Below are 12,744 nucleotides of genomic sequence, written 5' to 3' on the forward strand. Positions count from 1 at the left end.
CAGAGATTCACCAAAACAATCAAAATCCAGCCCCAGAGGAGAAGCCTGGGACTCTTTAAATGACCACACCTGGAGGTTTTTGTGTTTGTTTTTCATCAGCAAGGGAAGCCCTGAAAGGGCCCCGGACCCCCTTGGATGGTGGCTATTTTCTATTTATTCATTAACCACTGTATATTAGAAAATTTCAAAAGTGCTTTCTGTCTTAGTAATTTTGCTTCTTTGCGCTGTACTAAAGTCACTTGGAGAGGTCACTTGGAAGTGGGATTTTATTTTCTAGTTGTGCTTTGAAAAGGAACTCAGTGTTTTGCGCTAACTCACCCTTCATACTAGCCGGGCCCTAGGCCTCATTTCTCAACTGCCGGCCTGATACCTATCCCCGCCCTGAATTTCTTCTTGCATGTCTCCTATCAGGGTTCATCTCCCGGCCTCTACCTCAGGTCTAGTTTGTCCCTTAACTCCATTTCTTGCGTAGAACATTTGGTGCTTTCCCAGTTCACGACGCTTTGCTGGAATAGTCAATTTCCAGGGATTTTACAGGCTGACCAAAACAGTTTGTTCAGAACAGCGACGCCAGGGCCACGGACTGGCAGCCAATCCACCGAGCATTTCCTCACTCTGCACAACCACCCGTGACCTTGGGCGAGCGCCGCCTGCCCGCTCCTTGGGGCGGCGTCAGGGAGATGCTCCGGGTGCGCTTGACAACTGAAAGCGGGGGAGGCTTCAGAAGCAGGAAAGAAGACCCAGAAACCGTGAAGCAGTTCTTTTTCTCTACTCGAGGCGAATCCTTTTAATTCTTGGGGGGAAGGGAGGGAGTCTGCCAAGGGCTCGAGACAAAGCGTGAGAACTCAGATGGCGAAAACCAGGCACGAGTAAGAAAATCGGAAGGAGAGAGGCGGAGGGCGGACAATCGCGTTAAAAATAGAAACACATCCTTCACAGGACTCTTTCTTTCCAGCTCCACCCCGGGGCGGGGAGCCGGGCCAGTGACTCGGCTCCGCGCGACTACAGCGCGGCCAGGCCCCGCCCCGCCTCCCAGATCCAAAGACCCGGGCGGGGGGGCGGGGCCCCGGCACGCGACGTCACCGCGCCCCCTGCCGCCGCCGTCGGGGGTTTTCGCTGACGCACGGACTCCGCCTCCTCCGTCTCCCTCTTTCCCTCACAACCCCAGGGCCGGGCAGAGGGAGCGCAGTAGTCGGCTAGGTCGCAGAGCTGCCTGGTGGGAGGCTCGGTTGTCCCCGGGAGCCGCGCAGCTCTCCCGGCGGTGGAAGAAGCGACGAAGAGTGCCATTTGCTGGCCCTCAAGGCACGCAGGCTTCGCTGCGTACGCTCTGCTCGCCCTCGGAGTCGGCCCAGGCCCTCGCCCGTCGAGGTGTGAGGCGACGTCGGGCGACCGCCGCGGGCAGCGTTAGTGGCCGAGGCCTTTGGTCCTCCCTCCGCCTCCTCTTCTACCCTCCCCACCCCCCCACCGCTTCCCTCCTCCCACTTCCCGAGCTCCGGCGTGTCCCGGCCACGCTCGGCGCTGCAGCAGGAACAAAGAAGGACCCCGCGGCGGCGGCGGCGGCGCCACCACCGCCTGCGGCTCTGACCGGATCCCGGCCCGCGGCGGCGACACCAGGGCACCCGGCTCGTCGGTCCCGGAGGCTTTGTCCCGGCCTTGCTGCACCGGCGTCGCGAGCGAGTCCGGCGCCTGCTCTCAGGACCCGCAAGGTGAGTGGCGGCGGGGCTGGGGGAGGGCGCCGGTTCCGCGTGCCGGGGGTGGGGTGGGGTGGGGTGGGGCGGGCGGGAGGGACTGGGGTATCGCGGGCCTCCAAAGGAGCCGGAGCGGGTCGGGGATGGCGGCGTCCGGGGGTGGGGAGCCCGTCCGCCAGCTCAGGAAGCACAAAGGCGGAGGCGTCATTTTGTCGTCGTGGCCTGAGGCCTGGTTCCCCGCGCCCCTTTTCCCTCGCTCACACACCGTGGGGGAACAATGCCCCGCGTGCGGCCTCCGCGGGACCCGGTTCCGGGCCTTGCTCGCGTGGGTCCCGGCCCGCCTCGACGGCGGCGCCCAGCGTGGGCAGTGGGACGCGGGGAAACAAAGAGGCCGAGGCGGCAGCCGCGCCCCCCAGCCCTCCCCCTTCTCTGAAGAGCCGTTTGGGGTCGGGGGTGGGCGCGGGACAGGCCCGGCCTGCGGAACTGCTGTTGTGCATGACTCAGTGGTTTTTGAGGAAGGCCCTGGCAGGCTTTCCTGAACGAGACCTTTGCCTGGAGGGGGATGGGGGCCCAGGGGGACCCGAACTTGTTTTAAAATCCGCTGTAACGTGGGAGTGGGCTTCTCTGTCGTCGTGTTGTACTTTTTCCAGCCTTGCGCCGCGTTTCGTCACCAAGATCCTTTTCATGAAGGAAATGGAGTACCTTCCCCTTTGTTTCAGGCATTTAGGCTGGTGAACGTGAAATCGTTTCCGAAAATGCAGTCCTCGTAGCTGGAGTTTTTGGGAAAGGGCTGGGGTGTCCTTATTGAGGGAATACCTCCTAAAATTCTGATCTGATGAGAGATTAAAATAAACTAGTATGTAAGTCACAGAGCCCCTGTTCTTAAACCTGGCATTCATGTAATCTACAGACTCTTTAAAAAATCTGAATTAATTTCGTTTTATTCCTTTTTAAGATGGAATTTTAAAAGTAGGATTTCAGAACTCGATTGAGGAAAATATTGCAGTTTTATCTTTAGATTTTTTTCAGAAAATGTCCAAAATATTTTAGTAATTTCTTGCAGTTTGTTTTCCCCTACTTTCCATCTCTTAGGCCTGATGGTAGGCCTGGAAATGATCCTTTAAAAATCATCTACTTCATTTGTCAAAGGAGAAACTGAGATCTGGAAAGTAAGGACTCGCCCAAGGTCATTGTCTAGTTAGTGATAAATTAGAGTCGCAACTCTCGGGTCTCCTAACTCCCAGGTGAGTGGGCGACCTTGCCATTTCTTCATATCTTGTATACCTGAGAACTACCTTCCATAAATGTAAAGCCCTTTATTCAGATTTGGTGTTGGAGAATTTTTCAATTGCATACCCAGGCTTCTTGTTTATGTTTTAAAGGTTTGAAGAATTAGAGAAGCCACAAACAAAAAATACACGAACCTTCTAGCTAGACCTGAGCTGATTTTTGCATGCTTGTTTCTCGTAACTCTAAAGGGTACTAGATAGTAGTGTTGTATTTTTCTAAAATATTGCAAAGTAGGGAGGTACTGGGCCTAATGGTGACCCCTCGCACCACCCACCCATCCTCCCCAAATTGCCACTGTTCTTCGTTTTTATAAATAGTGTGACCATTTTGATCTCATGAGTGATTAATCATGCTTGCACTTTCTAGATTGATTTGAGATTATTCTCTGGTCCTCCCTTCCTGAATTAAAAAAAACTGTAGCAGACTTTATCAGTTTTGTTTTGTTTTTTATATTACATTACATGTTTGAATGCTGCATCCTTAGTTCTTGGGGTTGTGTAGGAGTTGGCAGGCTCTGAGATATAAATAGAAGCTGATTTCACAGGCCCCTGTTGACTAGGTTTTATGTGAGAGCCTCCATCCAGCTCAGCCTGTCACATTGCAGCCTTGTGACAGGCTGAAGTGCCCGCCCATGTGATCTAAGCTTCTGAGAAATATAAGGCAAGCTGTGCACTTATGATGGCATTTAAAAACTGGCTTTCTAGGGGGAGAATCTAAAAGATAGGACGCCATTAGAAGATTCTCATGCTCCGGTACTTAACATTGTCTTTAGACTGGAGGTTATTTATAGTGAATTGAAGTGAGATATGTTTTTTTAGAGAAGGAAAGATGCAATGTGGGAGTTAATGAAACTCAGGTGGAATGTCAAAGTGGGTGAAATTATTAGATGGGATTTTCTTATTTAAATAAAAACACAAGACTTAAGAGAGGATTAACTAAAACTATTTAATGTTGGTTGATGCTTAAACTTCTGCCAGTTTGCTTTTAAAGCCAATGTGCCATGGCACTAGAAATAGAAAGGGTGAGCCAGCATAATTCTTAAGCTCAATTTTTTTAACAGGGCAAAGATTCATATACTTGGTGCATGATGGGAATGGAAATAAATATATGACTTGTCATTTGAAGCGTTTTTGTGTTAAGACTGTACTCAACATATTTCTAAAACACAGCCGAAAGTGATTATTTAGTAAACTTCATAAGTGATGTTGAAATGTTTACACTTCCCTCTTCCCAAATGAGTCAGCTAAATTCCACTTACTATTTAAAGAGACCGTGTCAGCTAAATTAGTATGTTTGTTGCAAGTAAGTGGTCCTTGGTCACTCTCCAGACAAGCTTGGTTCCCTTGAAATATTTGTATTGTGTCCTTTTGCTAACAAAAGGAAGAGTTACTAGCCTTTAAATGTTTTAGGGAATGGAATAAGTCTCAGGATTCTGGCCAGTTCAAAATTGGCTAGTCCCTTCACCCTTTCTGTAATTTTTGGTAAAAAATGCTATTAATTCAATGTTTTTATAACTTAATAGTTTATTACAGTATGTGTTGGTTGGACAAAGTAATGAAATTTCAGGCTCATGCTTGAAGTACTTTTCCTGCACTTACATGAAATGTTCATTAGTTAATCATAATCTCCATTATAAACATCAAGGCTTGTCGATTAAATAAATAATACCGTAAGTTATAGTACAATTTCCTTTTGATAAAATGCTTTCAAATGTTCTTTTCATACATTTAAATAAGAAAATCATCCACAGTTTTCCTCTTTTAAAAGTAATTTTTCTTAGTATATATTTTCTTGACAGCATGGAACTCTTAACAGAGGAAAACTTAAGTTTAGCAAAATGTTTATTTCAGTAACCCTTCTGGGAAAGCATGGATATGCTTGCTGCATAACTTCTGGTAACTTGGCATTAAATATTAACCATTACTAAAGGTTACGTATTTGTATTTTATGCTGAATTGAGCGTGGGAAGATTCATTGTTTTCTGGTATGAGGAAAACAAGCACTTGTTAAAGGTTTTAATACCTAGAGCCTCTGGCTGAGAAATCTATGGCTGATAATTTGTTCATGCAGTTTTCTAGATAATACAAAGTATTCAGAACTTGATTTTCATACCTCAACTGTGTAGAGCATTAAAGAGAGGTTCATGAGCCACTGACCCCTAAATTCTTAAAGAGCTTCACTTTTTGGTATCCGGTAACATGAAGGGTTGGTCTATCGTTCTCTTTTTTCTTCTAAAATACTGAAAGGTTAGGTGTAGATGCCCAGCCTTTTAACAGAATTGTGGAATCAGATTTTAATGGGTGGATCCCAAGTGTGTTCAGTTCTTAGTTTTAAGAAAGCTTTTAAGCTAAATTTAATATGTAGCCAGTTTTAAGAACTACTAATAGAAATCGTGAGTCAGTGATTGATTGTTGTTGACTTTTTTCCATTTGCAGTTTCCATTTAATGTTTTTAGCCAATGAAGTAAAAACATTTGAAATGGTCTGCCTTTATTGCAAGAGCAGAAAGTGACTTAAAGATACAAATTGCCCAAATTGGTTACAACATAATTATGATACTTCATCAGGCTGATCTTTTCAGAAATTGAAAGATTAATAGTGACAGGTAGAATACGTCTTAATGTTTAATAATAGCATTTTTTTTTTCTGTTCTAAGAAATGTGAAGTCATTATAGTTTTACTATTAAGCTGGAAAGCAATTCCTTTTATTCCCTTTGCTCTATAAAGGCAACAAAATTTTCAATTTCCTTTGCCCCCTCATTAATGATTAACATTTTTGAGACTTGTTAGAAACTGACCTGAATTTTAGGAATAATAAGGTACACTGATGACTGTATCAAACTAAGTTAGCAGTTTTGTTTTGGTGACATGTTAATTTCTGAAGTTTTGTTTTGTTTATAGCAGGAAAAATATGGCTCAGGAGACTAACCAGACCCCGGGGCCCATGCTGTGTAGTACAGGATGTGGCTTTTATGGGAATCCTAGGACAAATGGAATGTGTTCTGTTTGCTACAAAGAACATCTTCAGAGGCAGCAGAATAGTGGCAGAATGAGCCCAATGGGTAAGTTTCCAAGGAAAAACATGAGAAACTGGTGAACAAAAAAATATAGAACCAAGACTTGGGGCCTTAGACTGAGAATCAATGCTGAAACCCAACAAGGAGAGAGAGCACCCTCAGCAAGTACGTGGCCTGACTTTATGTCTTCTAGCTTTTTCAACTTCCTTTTTAGGGTTTTTTTTCATACTTGGATTTATAGGGTGGCTTTTTTTTTTTTAATACATTTTTGTTCGCATACTCAGGTGTAGGATTCTGCAGCACAGTGAAAGTGCTTGAATCTTTAAATCACTAACCTACTTAAAAATACAAGTATTTATGTATTAATAGTCTTGATACCAAGTGAGTTTTTGTAGTGTTGATTTGGTTTTTGTAAATCTTTTATTTTAAATAGGGACAGCTAGTGGTTCCAACAGTCCTACCTCAGATTCTGCATCTGTACAGAGAGCAGACGCTAGTATAAACAACTGTGAAGGTGCTGCTGGCAGCACATCTGAAAAATCAAGGTAAGATGGACCATTCCAGAGTTTTTATGATACTACAAACGAAATTGGTACCATTATAAAGATACTGATAAATCATCTGACCTTGGATTTGCATGTGTTTTACAGATTCCAGTTTCCTTTAATATATAATTTTGTAGGTTTTTAAATAAAGAGATACATATATTAGAGTACACTTCCTAATGTGGTACTGTGGTGAGAATGCTGTGCTTTTGTTTTCTTGTATTGAGTTTTAGGTATTGTGGAGAGTGAGGCTGCGGACTTTATTAGTGTCACACAAGGCAATTTGGCATAGTGACCCCTTTGCCGTTAAACAGATTATAGGCACAGCTGAAGGTTCCTAAGTGGTTATAATAGAACATTGTAACCTATACTGTGTGTTGTATAGCCATTTTTCACATTGCTTTCTTTATTCCCAACCGTTTATGCTGGGCATCCCCAGTATACTTTATAGTTTTTAGGTTACCTATGTCCATGTGATCCTACTGGAAAGTTCAACTGAACTTATTCATTATCTCAAAGAAGTACCTTTACCACCTTTAAAAATAATTGTTTGCTTGAACTCAAATAGAAATGTGACTGTGGCTGCCTTGCCTGTAACTCAGCAAATGACAGAAATGAGCATTTCCAGAGAGGACAAAATAACTACCCCGAAAACAGAAGTGTCAGAGCCAGGTATGCTTTTGTTTTATATTAGTTCAGTTCTGAATTTGGTAGTGCCAGAAAAAGTTGGGGGATGGGCATGTCTTTACCTTTGAAAGACCACAGAAATGGGAGAGCTATACATTATAGTAGGCTAAGGAATAATCACTGTCTTTAACGTGGTCTTGAAGTATGAAATAGTCATATACTTTACTCTGCTTTCTTTCCATCACCCCCACACTTGTATAGTTTAGTGAATGAAAGTGTGATAGAAGTTTAATGAAAGTAAGAGAGAGTTAGCTCACCATTATTTTTTTTTTTTTTTTGAAGGAGGTACTGGGGACTGAACCCAGAGACCTCATAACGTGGGAAGGGTGTTCATACCGATGAGCTGCATCCACTCCCCACCATTATCTTTTATTAAAATGGTGAGAGAAGAAACGTTAAAACTTGTTTAAAAAAAAACAAACAGAAGAGATTATACAGATTAAAATTTGAAAGCCATGAAGAAAAATGAAATAATTGATAAGAATAACAAAAGAACATTAAAAACCAAAAGAAACCTTCAAATTGAAAAAGTACAGAAAACCCATCATATACATTGTGGGCCTTAACTGAAATATGGAAAGTCACTTTGGTTTTCTTTAGGTAATGACTTAGAGACTGTGTTCATAGCATAATCAGAAGTGCTATGTAATATTGAAAGAAGACTGACTTCTTTGAATTACCTGGGCTAGGCCCTAGAACAAGGATCTGTGTACTCTTAGCCATGACCATAGTTAAATCAACTTTTTCCTAGTAAAGTGGTTACAGATCACAAAGTGAGGTAATATAATTTTATTGTGAGGAAGTAACGTCAGTGGAAATGTAGTCTGCTTCTTTGGAGGCTTGCTTTCCCTAACACTGACTAAACTTAGAGTTGTAAGCTAACTATATTATATATTACACATTAGTCTTTATAAGTTAAGATCAGTGTCTTAAGCATGCAGCTGGATCTATTTATATTTGGTGTTTTGAAATGAATTCTCTCCTGAAAAACCTAACCAAATAAGTGTTGTGTTGGTAAGGCTTTTGTTATCTGTTTTGTTTTCATACAAAATTACTCTGACCTTGAAAGAATACTCTTTTTGGATTAGATCTATAGCTGATCTCGGCTTTTTATCTTACCATAATTTAGGCAAAGATGTGGCCATGCAAATAGCTGACCCCATGTTGTCACTAAACCAGTTGGCTTACTCTGGGAGCTCAGACTTAGCTAAAAGCATTTAGTGCTGATATGTTGTTTAGGCAGGAATTTCAGCATTGCATGAACTTTGCTACTCTGAGATTTGAATTGATATTAAAACTTAGTTTGCAGTTTTCTGCTATAGTTGACATTTTGTAAGTAGAAGTAAGTAAAGGTATTTTGCTTTAAAGAACTAGTGGTAATGTGTGCTTTTGATTCATCTGCAGTTTTATCTTCATGGTGACAGTATCTGTTTAGGTCATCTGTGAACTAAAACTTAGAGCCCTTTTAGGTAGAGAAAACGGGGGCTTTTTGTAAGCCACATCTCACTGCCCAAAATTGGCACCCGTTTGAAATGTATTATAAGGTAAAAAAGAAAAACTTTGCTTTAAAAATCTTGTTCTGCTTAAAGAATTTTTAATAGTCCAAAATTTAAGCATCACAGGTACTTATTGTGCTTAAGACTATTCTTAAAAGACTATCTTTGCTAATCTTTTAAAAAAGGAAAAAGAAATTTTGCAGGTTTTTCTGTATATGTGAATATAGTACACTTAGGAAACTGGCAATTTTATATTAAAAATTTGGGGATCTGATGCTGATGAGGGGTTAATGTTTTGGATTTGCCTGTCAAAATTTGCTGGTTTTAACAGCAAGATTTTTTTCTCTTGGCATAAAATCAAAATACTTTTTAATAGGCAAATGCCTTAGAAGTTGGCAGCTTTATTCACTGAGAAGTAATGAATTTGAACTGCCCTGATTATTAATTAGAAAGTTTGTATTTAGGAAATGGCAATGTGGAAAAATTGAGCATATGACCAACATCTCCTGGGTCTTTAAAACAGAATTAGGATTTCGTTTTCCAGTATTGGCTAAGAGTGAGCTTAAAGGAGTAAGACGATAATTTTAAAAATTGAGAAGAGCACATAATATGGTAATTGGCAAGAAATTCTCAGATTTGAAAGACTTTCTGGTATTAAAGTGAAAGATTTAAAGTGCACATTTTTAAGAAAGTTTTCTTAAAAAGTGTTTGCCTTACAATCTCACTATTTCTATGTTTTTTAAAATTTATTTTTGACTTTGTCAGCCAGTGAACTCTTGGATAAATTTCCAACTTTTACCCTTATTTTTCAGTTGTCACTCAACCCAGTCCATCAGTTTCTCAGCCCAGTACTTCTCAAACTGAAGAAAAAGCTCCTGAGTTGCCTAAACCAAAAAAGAACAGATGTTTCATGTGCAGAAAGAAAGTTGGCCTTACAGGTATTACAGATCACATAAAACAATATATTTCACAGCTAGCATTTAATAAGAAGCTTTTGGTCACTTCCTAAAGGACTGGCCAGACTTACATGTAAAACAAAATGCCAGACTTTCAGGAATAGAAAGTTTCCAGAATGGGCTGAAAGGAAGAATGGGAGCAGGGTGAAGAAAATTGGATTTGATTTCCAGCTGTTTGCCTAATCATCTGAAACCCTTTAGTAACTTCAGGCCATCTCAGTTAGTTTCCTTTATTGGATTGATAAGTTGTCTCTTGATTCTTTTCCTTTGTACTCCCAAGGAAAGATAGTTAGATTAACAGTAAGCACCTACTGTGAGTTACGCTCATGTTTTACATACTTTTTACTTGCTTGCTTTACATCTCAGAACTTCATGGTTGTTTTCCTATGATGTTCACTTGAGGAATCAGTACACAGTTAACATGATAGGGCTAAAATTTGAACCCAGGTCAGCCTGACTTCCAGAGCCTGTGTAATTTCTACAGGAGTTTATGGAAGAAGAGCACCTGGTAGAATTAGCTGGCAGATAGCCCATTTGTGTTTATTTGATGTGGCAGGGTATTTTACTAAGCACTTTACTTACTTTATTTCTCTTGCCCTTGGAGGGGAAGACATTTCTACTGTGTAAAAGGGGATTGAAAGCTCATTCACAGTTTGAAGTGATGGGCTGTTACCAAGAATTGTCTTTCATGTTGGAATAAGCAATGAGAATCTGGTTCCTTGACTTCTTATTCTTTTAATTGCTGCACGTTCTCAAGTGACTACTCCCTCTTGTCTATACAGGGTTTGACTGCCGATGTGGAAATTTGTTTTGTGGACTTCATCGTTACTCTGACAAGCACAACTGTCCATATGATTACAAAGCAGAAGCTGCAGCAAAAATCAGAAAAGAAAATCCAGTTGTTGTGGCTGAAAAAATCCAGAGAATATAAATTACTACTTGTGAAGAGACTGAAACTTTGTTTTTATTTTAATATATCGTAGGAAAACATTAAAGAGCAGATGCATGGCCATTTTCCTTTGATGTTCTCCAGAGTTTTACTTTACATTTGTCTGTCTTATAATTGATACTTTAGGATGTTTGGGTGTTTATTACAGGCAGAATTGGATAGATACAGCCTAAAAATGTATATGCCCTCCCCTGAATAAAATTGGATGAAAATCTGCACAGCAAATTGAAATACACAGATACTAGGGACAGAACTTAGTTCTCATGTGCCAAACAAAATACATGAAATCTCTGCATGTTTGCAGCATATCTGCCTTTTGGGAATGTAATCAAGGTATAATCTTTGGTTAGTGTTATGTGCCTGTAATTTTTTTAAAATGGTACACCAGAAAAGGACTGGCAGTCTACTTCTACCATAGTTAAACTTCACCCTGTTAATTTCCACAACATGTTCTTTGGCAGCAGGAAGAAAGCTATAGAGGATCAGACCTTTCTGTGAAACCAATATTTGGTGCCATATGTAAACCTGGTTACTCGGTCTTCTAAAAGCTGTCAAAATAATGAGACATTCTGTAAAAGGTAAACATCACATCTGTTTATAAGAGTAAGACCATCAAGCCAACAGGGTCTTTGAAATATATTTGAAGTTTATTGTGCTGATCTGCACCAGAAGATGTCTCCATTACTTTTACTGCTAAATATGTGTAGCACAGAACTGCACTAGGATTAATTTGTTTACAAGAAGAAATTAAAACTCTACATTTGGTTTTCACATACAGCAGCTCTATTGAATAACATGCATCTGAATTTTAAGTTGCAAAGGTATCTGAACAGTTAATTTTTCATGTGCATCTTTTGTTGAATGTTTTGGTTCAAGAAAGAATGTTTAAAGCTTTTTAAAGACTTCAGTTCTTAATGTAACTGTACCCTTCTGCATGGAAAACCATAAGCAACATGGCTGCAGTAGACTTTTCAATGGTATCCAGCACCACTTGCAGAGGGCTGCTTTATCATATTAATTGTACTTGGGTGTAGGACTCTAGTGTTCTTGGGTGTATTGCATGGGCTGCATTATCTACAGCATTGTACAATAACAACTAGAAAAGGCAGTATACTTCACTGATGCTTGTCTGGTAATATCACTTCTGTGTTATAATGGAAGGTTTTTTGTGATGTATGAAACTTGTGTTTTATATATAAATGAGTACAGTTAGATTAGTGTTGTGGTAATGCCTGTTTTCATCTGTAAATAGTTAAGTATGTACACGAGGCACTACTTCTGATTTACTGCAGTGTTCGGTCCTAGTTTTTACTTTTATTCTTAAAGCATTCAGTTTTGCTTTCAATTTTATGTACCTTAGTTCTGAGTTAGATCTGCAGATGTGTACAGATAGTTCATATTTATGTATTGCACATAATCATGCTATTCAGCATTGATGCTATATTGTATTATGTAAATAATAAAAGCCATGTACAGAGGGAAACTTCCACTTGTTCATTGGGTTTTTAAGCCTCAGTTAGAAGCCTGAAGGGGGAAAACAGAAAATATATCAAATTCTTTTTTAGTTGCTTATGTAGACATTGTTTGCATGGCTATACTTTTTTTTTTACCCCATATCCATCCCTGACCATATTTTATTCAAGTGAGACCCATGAGATGAGATGAGTTTCTAAAACATTCTGTATGTTACATGATGGGTAGTAATGTTTTGGGGTGTTTTTTAAGAAATGAGTAAGTCGCCTTTTGGATCCAAGTAATCCTCAACCTAAGAGGAAGAGAGAATGGAATTTGAACAATTATGGCTTTGTCTACCTTTTCCATTTTTTTGCTTTATAGATGACTTTTATGATAAAAATCCTGAAGAGGAATATAGGCATGACTTTTTATGTACAAAAACATACACTAAGTTAGGTTTTCTCTTGGGTTTGGATATGGTTGTAATGCAGTGATGGCTCCCTGACCTAGTGTTTGCAGCCATAATGTCAGATTATAAATAAGGAAACTTTGTAAATGAGATAGCTGAAACCAAGAGTGGAACCCTTGCTTCTCGGTGGACTTTGGGATGGGAATACTTACCCTGGTTCACTTTTATTTGTCAGTACTTTTCATGCTACTTC

The 12,744-nt window shown here is 40.5% G+C and overlaps 1 protein-coding gene across 4 annotated transcripts; it reads left to right on the forward strand.

Annotated features, from left to right (window-relative positions):
* Positions 1-1,571: 1,571 nt before the first annotated feature.
* Positions 1,572-12,110, forward strand: ZFAND5 (zinc finger AN1-type containing 5). 4 transcript variants are annotated; one of them, XM_071216679.1, is made up of 6 exons: positions 1,572-1,706; positions 5,879-6,039; positions 6,428-6,539; positions 7,108-7,211; positions 9,535-9,660; positions 10,461-12,110. In XM_071216679.1, the coding sequence occupies exons 2-6, from the start codon at positions 5,889-5,891 to the stop codon at positions 10,607-10,609; spliced, it is 642 nt and encodes a 213-aa protein (XP_071072780.1). In that variant the 5' UTR covers positions 1,572-1,706; positions 5,879-5,888; the 3' UTR covers positions 10,610-12,110. The 4 variants fall into 4 exon arrangements, with proteins under 4 accessions (XP_071072780.1, XP_004465008.1, XP_071072781.1 ...); XM_004464951.4 differs by having other exon boundaries at positions 1,574-1,706; positions 5,882-6,039; XM_071216680.1 differs by lacking the exon at positions 1,572-1,706 and adding an exon at positions 1,809-2,932.
* The last annotated feature ends 634 nt before the right edge of the window (positions 12,111-12,744 follow it).

This window comes from Dasypus novemcinctus, chromosome 8 (genome assembly GCF_030445035.2).
Source record: "Dasypus novemcinctus isolate mDasNov1 chromosome 8, mDasNov1.1.hap2, whole genome shotgun sequence".
Lineage (NCBI taxonomy): Eukaryota > Metazoa > Chordata > Mammalia > Cingulata > Dasypodidae > Dasypus > Dasypus novemcinctus.